At 38.3% G+C, this 21487-nt stretch overlaps 1 protein-coding gene across 2 annotated transcripts in view; it reads right to left on the minus strand.

Annotated features, from left to right (window-relative positions):
- Positions 1 to 21487, minus strand: part of LOC127631955 (sister chromatid cohesion protein PDS5 homolog B-like) — a 68689-nt gene that overhangs the window by 23057 nt on the left and 24145 nt on the right. For both annotated transcript variants that reach the window (XM_052110378.1, XM_052110379.1), the window contains 14 exons: positions 21362 to 21477; positions 21173 to 21267; positions 20712 to 20857; positions 16299 to 16450; positions 15165 to 15278; positions 14995 to 15076; positions 14858 to 14906; positions 14576 to 14715; positions 11167 to 11282; positions 10209 to 10314; positions 9551 to 9711; positions 8758 to 8881; positions 7427 to 7585; positions 6605 to 6673 (listed from right to left, as the gene is read on the minus strand). In XM_052110378.1, the coding sequence (XP_051966338.1) occupies positions 6605 to 6673; positions 7427 to 7585; positions 8758 to 8881; positions 9551 to 9711; positions 10209 to 10314; positions 11167 to 11282; positions 14576 to 14715; positions 14858 to 14906; positions 14995 to 15076; positions 15165 to 15278; positions 16299 to 16450; positions 20712 to 20857; positions 21173 to 21267; positions 21362 to 21477 (1629 nt within the window). The remainder of the gene's footprint in view (positions 1 to 6604; positions 6674 to 7426; positions 7586 to 8757; positions 8882 to 9550; positions 9712 to 10208; positions 10315 to 11166; positions 11283 to 14575; positions 14716 to 14857; positions 14907 to 14994; positions 15077 to 15164; positions 15279 to 16298; positions 16451 to 20711; positions 20858 to 21172; positions 21268 to 21361; positions 21478 to 21487) is intronic.

Below are 21487 nucleotides of genomic sequence, written 5' to 3' on the forward strand. Positions count from 1 at the left end.
CATGAGAAACAAAATTCTCTGGTCTGATGAAACTTTTTGAACATTGAACTCTTTGGCCTGAATGGCAAGCGTCATGTCTGGAGGAAACCAGGCACCGCTCATCACCTGGCCAATACCATCCCTACAGTGAAGCATGGTGGTGCAGCATCATGCTGTGGGGATGTTTTTCAGTGGCAGGAACTGGGAGACTAGTCAGGATCGAGGGAAAGATGAATGCAGCAATGTACAGAGACATCCTTGATGAAGAGCGCTCTGGAACTCAGACTGGGGCGAAGGTTCATCTTCCAACAGGACAACGACCCTAAGCACACAGCCAAGATAACAAAGGAGTGGCTATGGGACAACTCTGTGAATGTGCTTGAGTGGCCCAGCCAGAGCCCAGACTTGAACCCGATTGAACATCTCTGGAGAGATCTGAAAATGGCTGTAGACTGATGCTCCCCATCCAACCTGATGGAGCTTGAGAGTTCTGGCAAAGAACTGCCCAAAAATAGGTGTACCAAGCTTGTAGCATCATACACAAAAAGACTTGAGGCTGTAATTGGTGCCAAAGGTGCTTCAACAAAGTATTGAGCAAAGGCTGTGAATACTTATGTACATGTGATTTTTTTTTTCATTTTTAATACATTTCCAAAGATTTCAAACAAACTTCTTTCACGTTGTCATTATGGGGTATTGTTTGTAGAATTTTGAGTTAAATAATTAATTTAATCCATTTTGGAATAAGGCTGTAACATAACAAAATGTGGAAAAAGTGAAGCACTGTGAATACTTTCTGGATGCACTGTACTACATCCACATTGTGATGTCACACTGTAGTAGACATTTGCATCTGACGGCCTCCACAAAAACACATCAACACCTACTTATCTACTTCCATATCACTTCCGTAGTCCCACCCAGTAGATGTGAGATGGCAAGAACAGAGCAAGACAGTCAAGAGCAGTGAGCCAATCTGACAGAGAGCATACATACACTGTCAAGTTTTAAAGAGAAGCAGCACCAAAACCAAGCGTTTATTACAGAGGGACAGAATGAGGGTGGAAAATGATCATGCTTTACAAATATATTACTTTTTTTGTGCAAAAAACTTTCCTAATATCATAAATGAACCTCAAGCAACATTAAAATAAGGCATGTCATGACCCCTTTAAATCGCTGAACAGCTAAATTCCACCTTCGGTTTGCATCAGAGGTCTGTTGGTGCATATTTTGCAAATAATGAGGAGTCTAATTCCTCATTATGCATCTTATTACAAGACTACTTGCCAAATAAATAAATGGACATGAAATATTGATTAGATTTTAAATGATTTTATTAGCCAACTTGTAGAGATTGCACAGTGATCTGAGAAGTAGCAAAGATGACTCAATATCAGGATGAGCAGTCTGATATGTGGATGTGCAGTTGTTTGAATGTATATTTTTAGTGCCATGACAGCAACAAGGCTATCCACATGGCAAGAACAGATTAAGTATCAAAAAACATACAAATTAAATAAGGAATTTTAGTTTTATGTTAGACATAAACTCAAAGATATTTTTAGGTGCTACATGTTAAAAAACACCAATAGTATTAAAAGCAGCACAATCCAATAAAATGTGCTTTAGACATGACGGAGGTTCTTCACCTTTTAATAAAAATCCATGTGTCAGTCTAGAGTGACCTATTCGACACCTAGTATATACAGTTTGATCATGCTTATTTTCAAAGTTAGAGAAAACATTATTAAACTGGAATTTATTTCATAAAGCTTATTGTTTTTACATTTGTCCCATTCTATCTGCCACTTGTTAGATATATAGGAGTTTAATAAGGGTTTTAGGTCCGTGGGTGGAATACTACACTGATTTCTAGAGAAAGGGCTTCTTTAGCTGTGACATCGGCTTTCTCATTGCCTGACAGTCCAAAATGACCAGGGATCCAGCAGAAAAAGATACAGAAATGTATTTTCTGATAGTTGTCTACTTTAGTTAAAATACTCAAAATAATGGGGTGATCAGTCTTTACAGATACCAAAGCTTGAAGGCAAGATTTTGAGTCTGTGAAGATTAAAAATTTGTATCATTCATTCTTAAAACTTTCCAGGACTAAAAGCAGCACACAAGCTTCAGCAGTAAAGATGGAGCAATGTCCAGGAATACAGATTCCATAGTGTTGATCTCCGATATCTGCTGCTGTCGAAACTTTATTATCTGCTTTTGATCCATCAGTGAAAACAGGTTTATGGAGAGGAAAAGCACATCTTATATCTAAAAATTGCTGGTGGTACTCATTAGGGTGTGTCTGTCTTTTTGTGCTGGGTCATTGTCAAAACTATATTTGGCCTTTTCAGATCCCACGGTGGTATAAGACAAACATGAGCTTGGGTTAAGTTGTCCAAATTGATATGCAGGTTTTCTATAAAGGGTTAATCCTCATTTCAAAAGGTCAGATACATATTGGTCTGGCTTCATAAAAGTAAGATCACTCGAGGTGAAAAACTGCCTGGTAGGCTGGATTGCTTTAATTTGCCTTGTTTCACTGCATGTTGCAGTGCCAACATCAAATGTCTGTTCTAGAGTGAAGGTACTCTGGCTTCTGTGAAAAGACTCTGAACGGGAGAGGTTATGAATGCTCCTAAAGCCAGACATAGTCCTTGGTGATGTATGGGGTCCAGAATTTGAATGTAGGACTTTCTTGCTGAGCCATTTACAAAGCACAAATAGTCTAGCCAGGATCTGACTAGCACGCTGTAAATTCGTAAAAGAACAGTGAAGTCAGCACCCCATTTTGATTTTGCCAGCACTTTTATAATATTCAAGATCTTGAAACACTCTTTCCTCAGACTTCTCGTGAGTGGAATAAAGGGGAGTTTGTTATCGAACACAAGTTCTATAAATGTAAGTTCTTTGATGACTTTGATGGGTTCTACTTCCAAAAAAAAACAAAAAAACCTCTGGGTCAGGAATGAGTTGCAAAATGCAACAGTGCATTCAAACACTTTGTTTTAGAAAATTTAAATCCATTTATGATTGACCATTAATTTATCTTTTTGATGCATAATTGTGCTTGTCGTACAATTACATTAATATTTTTTCATCTGTAACAAATACGCAGATCAACAACATATAAAATGCTAAAAATATTGGGCATTAAAACATTTGCTATACTATTAATTCTGATACAAAAAAGTGCAACAGAGAATGCTTCCTTGAGGGACCCCTAGTTCTTGATTATGTGAATTTGACAGGGTAGTTCCTATCTGAACACAGAAATGCCTATTGGACAGGAAATTGGAAATAAAAATGGGTAATTTGCCTCGGAGACTGAATTCATATAGATCTTTAAGGATGCCACATCTCCAAGTGATATCATAAGCCTTCTCTAGGTCGAAGAAAACGGCTACAGCATATCATTTTTAATAAAGCTGTCCCGTACAAATGATTCCAGTCTAATGAGGTGATCCAATGTGCTTTTTCTTTTTCTAAACCCACACTGGAATTTACTGATCTTGTGTTCAGACTCTAGTAGCCACACTAGACGGTCATTGACAATTCTCTCCACAGTTTTACAGAGGCAGCTGGTCAATGCTATTGGGATATAATTGTTAGCATCAGAATGGCCCCTGCCTGGTTTTGGTATGGGTATTATTATTGCTTGTTGACAGGATGAAGGAACATTTCCTGTTCTCCTGATTGTATTAAAAATTTGGTTGGGCAGATGCTTCAAAAACTCATAATGAATTTTGTCTGGTCCAACTGCTGTATTATGAGCCCGCTTTAATGCTCTCGAAAGGTCCTCCACTGTGAAAGGCTGATTATATGGTTCCATACTGTTTGAGGAGAAATCAAGGTGTTTCTTGTTGTATTCTTATTGCGTTGAAATTATGTTGACAGATTTCAAGTCAGGAGTTCTTCTCAAAAAACTCTGGTATTTTATTTGCTATTTCCTGTTTTGTAGATAATAGGGTGCCTTAAGGTTTAATGTTGAATTTCTGGAACACATTCCCTATTTTCCATCTTTTGAATCAAATCCCAGATCTTTTTGGATGGTGTATCTGATGTAAGACTAGATACAAAATTTATTTTTGTCTCATTAATGATTCTTCGTGCTTGTGCCTTTTTAGATTTAAGATTCTCGGTTGTTGGATGTTTGTTGAAGGGTTTCTCTGCTTTTTTCCATGATTTGACAGCCTTTTTAAAGTTGTCATTGAATCATGAGTTAGACTTATAATGTGGCTTTACTTATGCCTTCGGAATAGTTTCATTTGACATTTCAATTAAAGTGTCTGTAAAGCTTTTTGCGGAGTCTTCGTTATTTTGAATCCTTGTGTAAAAATGTTCATAGCACATGGTTTGAAACATTGGCTTTTTTGAGTTGCCATCTTGGGGTTCTTTGTTGGATGCCCAGTCTTAGTAGAGGTGAGTATCAAAGGGAAGTGGTCACTTCCACATAAGTCATCACAGAATTTTCACAAGAAGTCAAGCAATAACTCCGGTTTGCATATTGTCAAGTCAATGGCAGAATATGTTCCATATCCTGGGTGTAAGTATTTTAACCATCATTGAAGAGGCACAGAGCGTTATTACTAATAAAGTCTTCAACTCTTTTGCCCTTCACATTAGTGTGGCTTCCTCCCCACAAAGGATTATGACTGTTAAAGTCACCCATAATGATGTAAGGGCGTGGCAACTGATCAGCCAATTTGTCATGCAAGGTCACGGTAACATCAAGGGGTATATAAATTGAGAACAAAGTAATAGTTTTAGGGAGTTATACGTAAGCCCATTGCTTGTAGGTGGGTGTCTATTGTGATCTGACTGTGAATTATAACCTTAGTCTTAATAAGATGGCCACCCCGCCATACGGACGATGTATCTTTGGGCCAAATGCATTAAAACTTATAAATTGTTTCTGAGAAAAATTGCTGTTTGGTGAGAAGTGTGTCTCTTGGAGACAAACAGCAAGAGGATTATGTAAAGCAGTTAGACGCTAAAGTTCTGCTAAATTTACTTCCTCGACAGTTCCACTGAATAATGTGACTAGCCATCAGGTGGGTAGAACAGGAAAATGCCCTCTACTCCTACCCTTAGGGGAAGCACTACAGATATGGGGGCAAATATTCCCTCCATTTCGATATCCTTTGTGTGTTCAATCTTCTGAGATCTACTTCCCTGACTAGCCTCTGATTGATGTGCTCTTGTGCCATGCTGTGACTTTTCTTTTTGAAGAGAGAGAGTTCTTTATTATCAAGCTTTGATCTACACTGGTTTGAGTCTGACTTGTTTAAGTTTGGGTTTCTTGCACCTTTTTTGAGGACGTTGAACTTTTGGATAATTTGTTGTGGTTTGTCTTTATTTAACCAGGTCATATCTGATTGATATTCAACAGGATTCGTCGTCAGTTGAGCTACAGAGGCAAAGGATTTTTCAAGTTTGAAGTCAGTCATCCTTTCAATCTCTTTGCGTGCTTCCAGGTAGCTCATCTTTTTAAAGCATTTTACTTTTTGGATTTCTTTTCTTTGATCCATATAGTGCAATCTTTAGATGAGGCTCGATGGTCGCGTTTGCAATTTATATATTTTGATGGCTTTGAACAAGATGCATGTCCTTCTCCACAATTACAGCAAATAGGCTTGTTCTTACATCCAGTAGACCAATGACCAAACTTTTGGCAATTAAAACATCTTAAAGGATTAGGAAACAAGATCTCAACAGGAACACTCAAATATCCTAGTCGAATTCTTTCTGGTGGTTGAGGTTTGTTAAAAGTCATGATATATGTGTTAGCTTTGATTATTTGGTCTTTGATTATTTGATTAATTGTGATTCTCTTCACCTATGTTACTCCTTGCTGTGTTAGTTCAGAGGCTATTTCGACCTCATCCATATCCTGAAGTTCTCTTGTACGGATTACTCCTCTGCTGTTATTTAGATGTGGGTGATAAGAGACTTTCATAGGAACCCAAGCCAATATAGTAGCACGCATTAGATTATCAGCATGAGTTTTCTTTGCACATTCCACAAGGATTTAACCAAACCTCAACTTCTTCAAATCTTTGACAGACCCTAGATTCCTTTCCGTATTGAGAAAGGGGATAACTTGGTAAGGGACGCATCAGGTGATAAAGATTCAAGTAGAATAAACCTCTGCCAGTTTACAGTTTTTAAGAGAACACAGCCATTCTCTGAATCATCGTCCAAATTCTGATCCAACATTCATCTTTTTGGGGTTTGTTTGTTAGCCATGTTAGTATTATTTGGTTTCATCATCTCTGCTCCCTACCCACCTCGGAGCCCAAAAGGGGGATGCACAGAGCCGCGGATCTCCTGCAGATATGCACCAGAGATACAGAGATGATATACTCGAGCAAGAAGAACTGAAAGTTCAACTTACTCGATTGACCCCAAGTCATCGCCTTCAGGGTGAGTAAGATATGGATGAAATTTCCGAACATCTCTTATTGTGTTTCACAGACAAAAAAATGGCAAAGGTGTTTTGAATAACATGGGGGCTAGTAAACGATGACACATTTAGTTTTTGGGTGAAAACTCTTTAAGAGCGATGCATGGTAGCTAAAGGTGTGATCTCTATACTGAATATGTGCAGTCGGCATCTCACCTTAGCCAATGTTTCAGGAGAGACTTCATCATCAGGAACCCATAGCTTGGTGGTTTTCTTGCCAGGAATCTTTTAGGCAAAAACACAAAATCTAGATCAGATGCGGCCTCTCTATACACAAAGACTGTGAGGAAAATATTTCACTGCCTTGTTTTAAAGTTCTCACAAAGTTAAACTAAAAATAAACTGACTACTTGTCTAACTTGCTTTTTAAAACCACTATAAAATGAAATAAAACTGCCCCCATGCTCATAAACTTTAAAAAATCGAATTATTGGATCGATGAACTTGGGAAGTAGAATCTCTCTAGTTGATAGTTTAAATTATTTTAATCTAAATAGATTACCCTGCACTCTTATAATAGTAATTGATTTAAGGATCAAAGGGAAAATTCACCCAGTCCTCATTTACTCACCCTCACGTTGTTCAAAACCTGTAAGGCATTCTTTGCTCTGTGGAACACAATAGGAGATGTTAAGCAGGATGACATCCTCAGTCATTATTCACTGTCGTTGCATGGAAAAGAGATGCAATAAAAGTGAATGGTGACAGACTAACATACTACCTAACATCTCCAATTCTGTTCCAAGGAAGGAGGAGAGTATTGCAGGTTTGGAACGAGATACGGGTGAGTAAATGATAAGCAAATTAAACTTTCTGGGTGGACAATCTTTATAACCAATAATTCAATAAGCCTAAATGAGTCAATGGTTCGGGCAAAAAAACACATGCAAATTAAATACAGTTTCTCAACCAGCTCTAACGATACATAAAACTCCAGTCTTTATTTCAGAACAGTAATTAGGCTGTGCTTGAACTCACCCGGTCATTCATTAGCAAGTCTTTGACGATGAAATTGGCCACTAAAGATTTGAGCGGAGCTGCAAACTGTTCTGGGGCCAGCATGGCCAGGTGTCCCAGTGTTGTTAAAGGGGTGATGAGCTGCTCCATGTTGTCGGTGTCAAGACTTTTATGCAGAGGCTAAAAAAAGCAAGCAGTCAGAGCTTTCCAAAAGACTTCCAGGTTTGGCTTTGATAGTCAACATGAAAGCATGACTTAAACACATGATTGGTTTTATACAGTGAGTGTACAATTCAATGACTCCAGAAACAATGCTTTTGACTTTATTTACAGATTCTGATCTGTAACTGACCCTTCACTAAGCTCTGCCCTCCTTTTTTACCGTTGCCTGCTCTGACAAGCTTTGCAGAACTTCTCAATGGAATGAATAAGAGATTAAGTTATTAGCTTTGATTTACCTTGGAACAAATGCAGGTGTCCTCGCTGATGTTATACATGTTAATTTGGGAATGAGGACTATGTTTAATTTATAGCATGCTCTTCTCAACATTTATTTAAAGGGGTCATATAATGGTACATGCACTTTTTCAAGTTGATTGTACTGAAATGTGTGTTGGCTGTGCCTGTACACAACCATCCTATTATGATAAAAATCCATCCAGTGTTTTTGTTTTAATCTCCTTATATATTTTCCCCTGCCTCAAATCGAGCCGTTCGACCGTGTGACATCAGAGGTGTTACAGTTAACATGGTAACACTAAGTTACACCTGGTTTACTTGTATGTTACTGATTAGAAGTAATGTCAAAAAACAGTTATACTGGAGAATAACTCCAGAACGGAGGGCGGGGTGACCAAAGCTCATTATCATTTAAAGTCATATGCTCTGAAACGGCGTGCTGAAAACAGAGCTGTTTTTGAGCAGGTAAAATTAGTGTTTTCTTAAAATACTAATGAGAATTTTTTATAAAAGTATATTACAAAGTTTTCATTTAGACCCTAAAGATTCATATTAACTTGTACAAAAATGGCATTATATGACCCCTTTAAAGATAAAAAGAAATTTTAAAAAAGTGTATCCTCTCTAGGTACATCGTGTCACTATTTCGACCGAAGCAGCAACAATGGTTTTAACAGTTTTTTAATAATTTCAATAAGATGTATCTTAAAACTACTGAAACACACATTACTCCTGTAGACCCTTGTTGGGGGGAAAAAGCAAGCACTTGTCAGAGAAATGGCGGATGGCAACAGATGCTAGGGTCGAACTGGTAAGAAATGCTTTTAACGCAGGTCTTAGCAAAGGGTCAATTCAGGGACACAGTTGTAAAGGTAGACACAGACAAACGTTACCTCAAATATCTGTGCAAAGTGTGTGTCTCGGTTGGAGAACATGGCATGAATGCAGTGGATGGCGTATTTGGCCTGGCGAGGAGGACCTTTCTTGGCTTTGTGTTGCAGTACTGGTAAAAGAACTCTAGGGGGAAGAATGAAGTAAAGCATGCATTCATCACTCTATAGATAACAGTGCTGAACAAGTATTATTTCTGAAACTATTTTTTGGTCATGTAATGGTAAGGGATGGTTTTGATACATATGTCTTGGTTCTATTCATTTTTACAAGCTCACGATTCAATTAAATTCCAATTTCGACATGATACCGATTCATATGTTAATATTTTCAGTTATAATGTCCATTTACCTTACATAAGAAATGATCTCCCAGCTAATGCTGTTAATTATACAGGGGACCTTCTAACTAGCTTTTTAAAAATGAACAAATCGATGAATTTCATCAATAAAATTATATTATATTGCATAAAACATATTTTGTTCATGGTTATTGTTTAGATAATTTATAGTATTTACAAGTACAGTATTTACATTGATTTGTGGAACACGCACTAAAAACCAGTACTATCTCTCTAACAAAACCGGCTGTTCTGTAAAATACATCTGAAAATGAGCACTTGTTAACAAGCTTGTTTCCCTGTCCTAGTAATGGTACACAACAAAGTTTAAAAAATGTCATTATTAAAATAATTAATAGAAATAAAACACAGATCAAGGAAAGTCAATCTTTAATAAACACACAATAAGTGCAGACTTTCTATTTTGAACAGACAGGCTCATGACTCAAACATACGATTTGATGTGTGGGAAGCTTTCCTCCAGTTTGTTGCCAGTGTTTTTGAAGATCTGCAGTGCTGCCTCAGCCACCTTCTCATCGTCCATCTTCAGACAGCCTAGCAATGACTCGAATGTCTCAGCAGAGTGGAAGGACACAGGGTGGGTGAAGGACAAGACCTGAGGGGTGTGCATATCAGTACAGATACAAACTGTATACCAATAAAACAAAGGGAAGCAAGAGGCTAAGCCCCCCAAAGAGACACATGTAAGATATTTCAAAACTTAAACTCAACAATTAATCTAAACATTTTCAGTTTTATAACCCAATTTAGTTCTTAAATTAAACATTTTGAATCTACTTGTCCACAGTGGCTGTTTGGCTGAAATGATGGCTTCTCTGAAATGGCTTTAAAAGGTTTTTTCCCCCAATTAGATTAAAAACATCATATTCAGATAAATATTGAATATCATCAAACGCTGAATTGTTTTTAGATAAAGCTATCTCACCTAGTATACTGAATACACACAGTGGTTTAGCTTTTTGTGGCACTCCAGCAACAAATGTCATATTAACTAAATCAAACTGAATCCAAATATTTGCATGCATGCATGTCTGAGCTGATTGGTGTAAAACTGACACAGACATACGTGGATAATGTGTCCAGAGTACTTACCTTCAGTAGTTCCAGGCCAGCTCGAATGGCTTGCTCGGTCGGGACTCCCTCGTCTTCATCATCAGCAGTTCCTTCTATAGATTTATTTACCTGTTTGATAAGTGCACTGCAGAGAGACATGAAGAGTGGAATGAGTCAGGCTGCAAGCCTGTTATGTTATTCAATAATGAACATTTGCATTTAATCAATTCCCGGATGCTTTTATCCAAAGCCACTTACATACATATGAGAATAATGCAAGCAGAAGCAATTAACTCAACAAAGAAATAATACAATTAGTGCTACTATTTCAAGTAAACTCTTAACCTTAATGTACAATTCAGTTATTTTTCATCAAAATCACTTTTTCAGATCTAATACAAATAGTTTCCTTTATCTGAGCAGTACAAGACTTGGTGACTTTTCCTCCACTTGCCATCTGAACAAACAAAACAAATTTGGAATTCATTCAAGAAGTCTAAGTGGCCGTAAAAAATATTTTTGTAAAAGCACATTTTTTTATTTGTCGAATACAATACATTAATCAGCCACAATGCAGAACAAACAAACACTGAAATGAAGGGGTGAGAATATAAAACATGCAGAGTGTAAAACACAAAACCCACGAATTTCTGTTCATTATGGTTAATGTTCCTGACTTTATTATTTATTCACTCATTACATTTTGAGGTTTGAAATAAATAATTGCTAACAAAATTACATCTTCACTTTGTAACACCAGGTCAGGTTTGAGGTAAGCATAACGTGTCATTATTGCAAAAACTGAAATTTTAAAACAGTAAAAAAAAATCCAATGTTTAACTTGAAAATTAATAGTTTGATAATGTCGGTGGCTGCATAAAACATTGCAGCCATCTACTGGTCATTATTGTCATAACATGATTTGTTAATTCAGGGAAGAGCATGTTATAATTTCTTTATATAAAAAAAAAACATCTGAATTGGAAGGTTAACTGACCTGATGGATTCTGTGTCGATATGGACAGGTGCTATTCTCTCCAGTAAAAACTTGACCATCTCTAGGAAAGGGTTGCTGGGCTGTTTGGGGCTGCTTAATTTTTTGGTGACATCCTTCTGTGGAGTTCAAAAACAGCCACAAACTGAAACAACTTAAACATTAAAAGCAGAACTCTAAAATAACAACAACTGACAACTGCAGGGAGCAAACATGCAGAACTATACTCCAAGTCCGAATTAACCCAATAGCAGCAGGTGTTGATCATTTTTAGATGTTAGCCAATCAGAACACAGGTCATTTATAGTGGTCGGCTGATACAGTTGAAGTCAGAAGTTTACATACAGCCAAACACATTTCAATTTAGTTTTCACAATTCCAGGCATTTAATCACAGAAAAGATTCCCAGTCATAGGTCAGCCAGAATCACAACTTTATTTTAAGAATGTGAAATGTCAGAATAATAGTAGAGAGAATTATTTATTTCAGCTTTTATATCTTTCATCACATTCCCAGTGGGTCAGAAGTTTACATACACTTTATTAGTATTTGGTAGCATTGCCTTTAAATTGTTTAACTTGGGTCAAACGTTTTGGGTAATTTTCCACAAGCTTCTTTTCAAAAAGTTGATGGAATTTTAGCCCATTCCTCCAGACAGAACTAGTGTAACGGAGTCAGGTTTGTAGGCCTCCTTGTTCGCACACGCTTTTTCAGTTCTGCCCACAAATTTTCTATCAGATTGAGGTCAGGGCTTTGTGATGGCCACTCCAATACCTTGACTTGGTTGTCCTCAAGCCATTTTGCCGCAACTTTGGAGGTATGCTTGGGGTCCTTGTCCATTTGGAAGCCCCATTTGCGACAGAGCTTTAACTTCCTGGCTGATATCTTGATTTTTTGCTTCAATATATCCACATAATGTTCATTCCTCATGATGCCATCTATTTTGTTAGGTGCACCAGTCCCTCTTGCAGCAAAGCACCCCACAACATGATGCTGCCACCCCATGCTCCACGGTTGAGATGGTGTTCTTCGGCTTGCAAGCCTCACCCTTTTTCCTCCAAACATAACGATGGTCATTATGGCCATAGCCAGTTCAGTTTTTGTTCCACCATACCAGAGGACATTTCTCCAAAATGTAAGATCTTCGTCCCCATGTGCACTTGCAAACTGTTTTCTGGCTTTTGTATGGCGGTCCAAAACGACTTACCAAAAAAATTGTTTGCTAATATGATATCTGTGGAGTGGTTAAAAAATTAGTTTTAATGACTTCAACCTAAAAGCAGAGGAATACTTCACTTTGTGCATTCTGTTCTGTCTCACGCACAGTTGTGTACGCACAGCTTTGAAAGTACACCTCATGCGGATGAGTGAAAATGGATGCGTTTGACACATGCGCAGTACAATTGCTGTTATATGCTACCAAACGGATGACAGCATAGTGTAATTTACAGGCCATCTGCTCTGAAGGATAAAGAAGAAAAACTGAGGATCCGCCATTAGAGGAAGCAAGATCAACAACAACAAAACGATGGAGAAGGATATGTTTATCGACTACTGCTTGACCGTACAGCCCAACTGTGTGTACTGCACCTAATGGACTATCTCAACAGTCAACATTCCGCATGCGCATTTTGTCCAAAAATCTGGTTGCACATGGACAATGTGCACGGACATCCGCGGACACTCCTGATGATAAAAATTACATCACATGGACTGTCATGGAACGTGGACAGGCAAATATTTTGGGCTTAAGTATATGTAAACTTCTGACTTCAACAGCATATGGCCGATGCCGATAAATTGGCCGATATTCTGACTTTTTTTTTTTATTATTAAATCGCATCGGCCAATACAAATTTTCCCATTTGACCAATTTGTTTCTTGAGGGTGCCAAAAATTGCTTGCTTGCATGTGAAGCGACTGAGACATGTAAATTACCAGTCACGGTTAATTTTGTTGTTACGTGCCATAGTGTTACTACAATAATAGATCGGTGTGCAACACAGTGTAATTTAAACAGTCCGCATATCAGAGCCGCAGCCAACGCTTTTGAGCTCATAATGTTAAAGTGCTCACCTGTTTCATTCTCCCTCTCTCTCCCCTCAACAGTTCCCTGTAAATTTAAACTGTCTTGTCTAATGATAAAAAGGCAAATATCAATACAAATAATATAATCTCATTTAAAAAAAAAAAAGCTTCACACAGCTTGAGCAGATCCAGCATCCATCATTGATTTACCTCTAAAGCACATATTCTAATCAGCCTCTCCTCAACAGTTCCCTGTAAATTTAAACTGTCTTTTCTAATGATAAAAGGCAAATATCAATAAATCTTGTATTTTATACCGTTTGCAAATATTCAGATATCTCGTTTAAACAGAAAATCCAGTGTTTTTCTTCCTGCCGAGCACCCATCTAATATCTTCCTCTGAAGCGTGTATTCTATCATCCACAATCAAAAACATCAGGATCAAAAATGTATCTAATTCACAAATCATGACGGTCAATCCGTGAAAATCCAAGCAGGCAATTCATACCATCAGGGGATGTATTATTAATGTATTGCTCGCGCTGGATCCGCATAAGTGCAACTTCAAGACTGCATCCAAAATCAGAAACATGCTGCGTCCGGAGGCTGTATATGGATGTAGGATGAAAATAAGGTGCTTTTCAAACTGTTTGGAGACCAGTTTCCTTAAGAGATCGATTCATTCAAAACAGCTGTCAGTTAAGCCTAATTAACTAATTAGGCAGCAAGTCAGTTGCCTGTTTTCATATGCAGCCCAAGGTAAAAGTGTGGTATAAGTAAATGTATAATTCACTATGCACTGTATCTACAATTGGCGACATGCCATCCATGGTTGCTGGACTACTGTGTGTGCTGTTTTTTTTCTTATTCCTAATATATTAACAAATTCTTCATGTGCAAATAAATTACAAAAATGTGATAACTAAAACGAAATCGTAAGAAACTGCTATCTACCATTTAAAATACAATATGTTGTATTAGTTTTGTGTGAAATTGAGTAAATATAGTGCTAAATAAGAGTTTATAATTTTAAGCATTGTTATGTTTGTTATTTCCTATCTTAAATAGTGTGATATATCGGCATTGTATCGGCCACCCTGCTCTCTGGATATCGGCATCAGCCAATAAAAAACAAAACATATCGGTCGACTACTTGCCATTAACATAGAGAAGTCCAAAAGGTCTAGTCCAAAATAGTCATGTACAACAAAATTCTGACTGTTGTGGCCAAAAACACCTTGACAAACATCACAAGTAGACTTCAGAGAAAAAGAAAATTCTAATGCATATTCAAATTTAATATGGATCTCCACAAAACATGAAGAACATAAAAAGCTACTAAACCTCATTTGATGGGAGATAAAATGCCGCAAGGAGTACTTACCACGCAGACCTCCGCTTGTTTACATGAGCAGCTCGGGCTCACGAGGGTCTCCAGCTGCTTCTTGATCTTCTCATCCTCCTCAAGAACCTGAGCGAGTTTCTTCACAAAGTCCTGTGTCTTGCCAGGGTCCGGCAGGTTTCCTTAAAACAGAGAAATTAAGAGATGTTTCCTACTCCGTGAAGGTCAGCTCTTCCTGTAATACTATAAAAACTGATTGTATTTGACAGGAGAATTGTCTTACAGCTTGAATTTCAAGATTGCTGAGATGACAACATGACTTACTTGTGATGACCATGACCTTTGAGAACACGGCCTTGTTGTAAGAGTCAGACTGCACAAATGAAACAGCCCACAGGTCAAAAACCCATTCAAGAATGTTCCTCCACAAGATAATCAGAAATGGTGATCGAAAAACCTACTTTTGGCTGTTTTACAAGATCCAGGAGATCTTTGACGTGATGTCTCAACATGTTCTGACACTTCCACATTTCATTCAGAGCTCTGTCAGAAAGATGGACCACATTAACCACAAAAAAGCATATTGTGATATTTTTTCGATAGCAATCAACCAAGCTATTATGCTACCTACTTGACAGCATTTCCATCCAAAGTGGCGTACAGGTAATACAGACACTTCATCCGCTCTGTAGTCTCAAGGTTGTGCGGCACTAGATATTGAGCAAAGATCCTCTCCACGAGCAACCTAACAAGAGGGGGGAAAAAAAATCTGGAACTTCAACACATCTATCATGATGTTTTAATATATTTCAAATTCCATTAAATTTGCTCATCAGTTTTCTTAGACATGTTATTATCCAATCTGATATGAGCTTAGATGACATTCAAATGAGAACAGAAAAGCGACATCATCTCTTATTGATGAGCCAATCATAACACAAGATTCCATTTCTACACAGTTGTCATTACATGCATTAATGATGCAATAACATTCAAATCTGCCCATCAGTGAGGAGTTTGAAATTGGGGACACTGAGAGGGTTTGAAAAGAACCACCGCTTCAATCCTGAGCACAAATGTATACAGTAAAAATCGATAACGACACAATTTACAGAATTGTGTTTCAAATAAAAGCCACAATCAACAGACTCGGCATGGGTTCAAATGAAAGGAGCTGTAGGCCATAAACTGCAACTATCTCTGAATTTCTCATTATGTTGTATCATGTTCTAATGCAGTATAATTTTTAAATGTGTAACAATGAACAATAAGTGTCATAGTGCATAGCAACTGTGCTAACAAATATTTATGAAATAATATAATGCAAATTATGGGAACAATGTGAATTCTAAAGCGTTATGACTGCTTAATGCATTCTATAAACAGGTTTAAATGTTAAATGCTAACGAAGTGGCAGTTCTCTTGACTCAGAGTCAAGGAGGTGACTGCCATGTGTTGCGGCATCAAAGCTAATCACTCCATAGATAGATCTTTTTACTAAAGAGGTTTTAGTAAGATCTCAAATTTACCATCCACCAATGGTCCTTCAATTCCAACAGCTTGCAAATGACCTTACAAAATCTAATTGCAAAACAGATCTCTGTTCTACACGAGATTCTGCTTCACCACATTGATGAGCATTTTTGACCAAGAAAAGACCTTGTATCCGTAATTTATTTGAAAAGACCCAATATCTAGACCACATGAATTTAAAAAGTCCAGGGACGACACCGTGAGAGACCTTAGGCTTATCAGCGACACCCACCGGTCATCTATGCTGTTCTGGTAGTAAATGTGGAGAAGTTTGTCTTTGATCCAGGAGATCTGCTTGGCTGCCTCTTTGCCGGCCTCTGCCTGTAGGGCGTATTTCTTGTAGATCTGAGCCAGACCCATCATTGCCTCTTTACGAACCCGCCACTGCAAAATAACACAACAGGAAACTCTACTCAGCCAAGAGTATTACATTCCAGTGTAAAGCAGGGCTTGACAACAAGGACTACACGATGGCCCGGGGCCAGTGCGAGGGGTTCGGGCCAGTTGCTAGAACTGTCTCTTGCCTGATCGGGACAGTGCTGCATTTATAACATTAGTGTTAGCCGACAAAAAATACACAGAGTGAACAAAGTCTTGTAACCGAGCACTCGGAGACGAGAGAGCGTGATTATATTTAGATTGCAATGACGCAAGAGTGCATAATAGACTGGAAGCGGTGAGGAACAGTCTTGTGAGCGCAGACACAGAGCGTCCTCTCCAAGAACTATCCTCACTTATTTCCATTTCCATTATTTCCACACTTACTTCAGCCCACCTATTATTATGTAACTTTGCAATCAGCATGGAACAGTTCTAAACAGCTCTAAACAGCAGCAGCCACAACCAGGGCTGGACTGGGAAGAGAAATCGGCCAGGGATTTTACATATCATCAGGCCCAAAATTTTCTTTTCTTTTCTGCATAATGCGACAGCTCATTTTAGCTTATCGCGGCCCATTCAGAACGTTTTGCGGCCGACCCTCCGGCCCGCTCAGTTCTCCTGATGGCCATTCTGCCCCTGATTGGCCACAAAGTGCGTCGGCCCACTGGGAAAATGCCTGGTATGCCAGATTAACAGTCCAGCCCTGGTCACAACACTGCCGCACTGAATCGTGAGGCACTCTGGTTTCTTTTCCCACATGTAAAGACTGACTGTAGTGTGAGCCAATAGCACACTGGCATATCGTTTGAGCCATTAATGACTAAAAACATTACAATGACATCAGGATGTAATTAAAACCTGTAATTACTTTCAGGCTATGTTGTCTTTTTTGTGTATTCCTTGATGGTCAAGCATAGCGGTTCACAAAATTATATGCTTTGTTGTCATTTGCAGGGAAACACTTGTGATATTTAAGCACTGATAAAGTCTCTTTAGTAGACACGCTGGTTTGAATAAAGTATAATTAGACTTGTTTCAGCCTCTGTGCTTTATCAATGGTTTAAATGACTCAAAAACACATTAAAGATGTTGATTTGCTGCCACCCAAGTGTGATTTACAGAAATGGTTCTCAATGAATCAGTAAGTAAATTTGAACGAATATATATATATATATGTATATATGTCAATGAAATGCAGAGCACGCAAGAGTAGAGAAAGGCATCGGGTGTGAGGGGGCAAATCATTAAACAAAAACATCAACATCTCCCGACCCGCTGCCTCGTCATTATTTTCTTCTGTGTTTTCCCCCGTTGTGTGCAAATCAGTGCAATTATGGGTGCGAGCTCGTCTTTCGTGTTGTTAGTTGGCTTCTTATCACAAATAAATTCTCCCGTTGCTATGTGCGTGGGTTTGTGAAAGAATTTCGGGATCGTTATTTCATTCGGGTACAAATGGTCATTTGTTTGATACAGCTGGTCTGCAAACAGTCGTGTTTGTGCTCTTAACCTCGCGTCTTTGTTTCCACATCTGTCTTTGGCCTGCACCACTGCTCTGCCGTGATTTAAACTGAACTCAGAATTGATTCTGATTCTTTTGAAAATCGATTAGTATGAATCGCGATGCATCGCTGAAATAATTTTTTCCCAACAGCTCTAGTGTATGTATATATATATATATATATATATATATATATATATATATATATCGTTTCAGCGATGCATAGCGATTCACTCTCAAAAGATTGCAACTTTGGTGAATTAAAGTACCAATTTCCTTCCAAAACAGCTAAATCTGTACATTATACCAAACTTTTGGCCACCAGTGTGTGTGTAATATATATATTACACACACAAACTGGCTATTTCCAGGTTTTGCAATAACCATGGGAACCCTGAATTTAGCATGTTTGTAGAATGTGAAATGTTTGCTTAATTGCATATCACAGAAACAATGCTCCCTACTTGAAGCTAGTGGTGGACCGGTATGGGTTTTTTAATGGCCGATGCTGATATCCAGCAAGCAGGGTGGCCGATACAATGCCGTTATATCACACAATTTAAGATAGTAAATAAACATAAAATTGCAAAAATATATATATTTTTTTTGAAAACCTCCTATTTAGCACTATATTTACTCAATTTCACACAGAACTTTGAAAAGAAAATATTGTATTTTAAATGGTAGATAGCAGTTTCCTCTGATTTCAGTTTAGTTATCAAATTGTAGTACTTTATTTGCACATGAAGAAATTGTTATTATATTAGGAAGGAAATAACAGTAAACACAGCAGTACAGCAACCATGGATGGCACATCCACGTTAGAAATTACATTTTCTAAAAAAAACAGTGAAGCACTTTTACTTTGAAGTTGCACTCATGCGGATCAAGCGCGAGAAGCAGTCCCCTGACAGCTTAACGGCCTGGATCGCCTGCTTGGATTGTCATGGAGAGACAGTCATGATTTGTGAATCAGAGGAACTTTTGATCCTGATCCTTAAGTTTTGATTCTGGCTGATAGATTATGCACTTCAAAAGGAAGATATTAGATGAACGCTCAACTGGAAGAAAACGTGAATTACATTTGTTTAAACTAGATATCTGCATATTTGCAAACATTTTATCATTAGAAGGGAAGAAGCTGAGGAGAGGCTGATAGAACACGTGCTTTAGAGGTAAATAAATGATAGATGGTGGATCTGCTGAAGTTTTGTGAGGTTTGTTTATTACATATGTTTAAACTAGAGAGGTCCCGATCGAACGGCCGCCAATCATAATCGGCCGATATTAATTGTCAAGATTATCAAGCTGAAGCTCTATGTTACAGCGTCCCCCATCAAAGGAGATTTTGAAGGGTTCTGTAATTCATTTGTATAAGCAGATTGACAGACAATCTGACCAATCAAATGTATTTTTCACCTTGGGAGTGTGGCATTAGCAATCTGCACCCTCACAGCTCCTAGTCAGTAGATCTTCCCTTATGATGAACAGTCCGACAAGTCTACACCTCTTAACTGACAGACCCGCCTCAAGGATGGAGTGGACACAGCTATTATAGGGTTAACCCTGAACTATAAAGGGTTAAACACAGTTAACCATATAATAGCTGTGTCCACTCCATCCCTAAGGTGGGTCTATCAATTAAGGAAAGAATCCGGATGACATTCATTTCTTCAAACAAACTGACTAATTGACAACTGTCCTGCGGTGTGCACAAGTGTAATTTATTGTCATGTCAAAGAAGCTTTGTCATCACAATTCCCATGTCAATGTCCTCCGTTGAGTGCAGCTTCCAAATAAAAAGTTATGCAAGAAACACAACAGGAAATGCGTGACAGAAAATAGGCCTATGTTGACAAACACTCTGCCTACACCAGACGCGAGTGGCACGTCAAAAACAAAAAAGGTCCAATTAAAATAAATGTTGCGTCAACACTGGAAATGTCCGTTGCAGAATAGCATCGACAGTAAACGGATGCCCCGTTTCATTTTGCTCAGCACGTTAGAACGTTCGTTTTGATGCGTCCATTGTAGACAGCCTCAGGCCATTGTGGCGCATCTGGGAGCAGGAGGTAATATTACGAGGTGTATTTGTGTGGGGGGTTGTGGGGTAGTAAGGGATTGAATTTGTACCCAATTTATGCAACGCTCGGCACTGCTTTTCAGTGATCACATTTTGCCTAAAAATGAATTCATCACAAATTAATTGACCTGGTGGATGTTAAGACATCGTTTTACCAAGTTAAATAAAATCATCATTTGTCTTTGTTCACTCTGCTACAGCTGAAGCTGAAAACCCACATATGTCAATTCCTGTGTAAAACCCCAGCTTTTGTGTGTCGACCTACAGAAGCAAACGAGGTGTAATAGGATGAGATGGAGATCACTGTGACTGCTACGGTGTCATTTGTCCAAGAACACAGAAGGGGCCTACAATTAGATTCCTCTCTGAAAGTGTTTTGAAAAGGCAGAGGAACGGCTATATGCGAGTCAGTTCAATTTATATCATTCTGGCCCCTCCAGCTCGCGAGGCTTACGGAGACTACTGATTAAATTATAGAGAAAAGAAATCGAGGGTGTCTGCTAAGAAACAAGAAGCTAATGTATTCCAGCTCAGCTTGGCCTGGCTCTGACTGTAATGTCAAAGTCACAGGTTCATTTTGGGTACTACGGGAAAAGGAGGACTCATGAAATAAAAATGACTGCAGCTCTAATAATACTAGTTTTTAAGAGGCAATAAACAAACAAATCAAACTCTGTGCTTACCCGCTTATCAAGTGTTCTCTCTCTTACAAAGTTAAGCAGGTGATCGTTGACCAGGGAGAGATCTTTTTTGGATGCCGTCACTATAGACACAATGACATCATGCCGAATTGCCTCCTCTGGGTCATGCGACCTCACTTTCAAATACTCTGTAGAACAAAATGCAGTATTCAGTTTAAAGTCAACATGAAATGGTATTCAAAACTCATTTCACTTTCATATTGCAAAACAAGATTACAAATTAGAACAAAACTAAATGTATATGAAATTATCCTGGCTTATGAATAGAGGGTGTTCAATACCAAAATGGAGCCAGAGCTAAATGAGAGCTCACCATCAACAGCATTTTGATGTATCCCACTGGTAAAGATACTTTCAAATCTATCCTTACATGTAAATATTTTTCAAATGCTCATATACAAACACAGTGCATCATTTCAGCTACATGTTCTGATAGTTAGTACCTGTGAGATCTTTTGCCAAGTCTGGATGGTTCATTAAGCAATGGCTGGCAAACTTCACACATTCCAGTCGAATGGGGACATGGATGTCATTGAACCTAAGGGATCACAAACAGTCAAAATCCTTCAGCTTATGTTTCAACTCAAGAAAAACATACATTGTTTATTGGGTCTGCGGTGAAAGAGCTTTACCTCCCAAGGTAGCACTGCCAGAGAGGTTTGTTCTGTGAAGCCAGCTCAGAATCCTTCGCCCCAAACATCTTGGCTAGGAGCTTCACCACTTGCAAGCGTTCGTCATTATCGTTACTCTACAAAAAG

The sequence above is a fragment of the Xyrauchen texanus genome, chromosome 38, assembly GCF_025860055.1.
Source record: "Xyrauchen texanus isolate HMW12.3.18 chromosome 38, RBS_HiC_50CHRs, whole genome shotgun sequence".
Classification (NCBI taxonomy): domain Eukaryota; kingdom Metazoa; phylum Chordata; class Actinopteri; order Cypriniformes; family Catostomidae; genus Xyrauchen; species Xyrauchen texanus.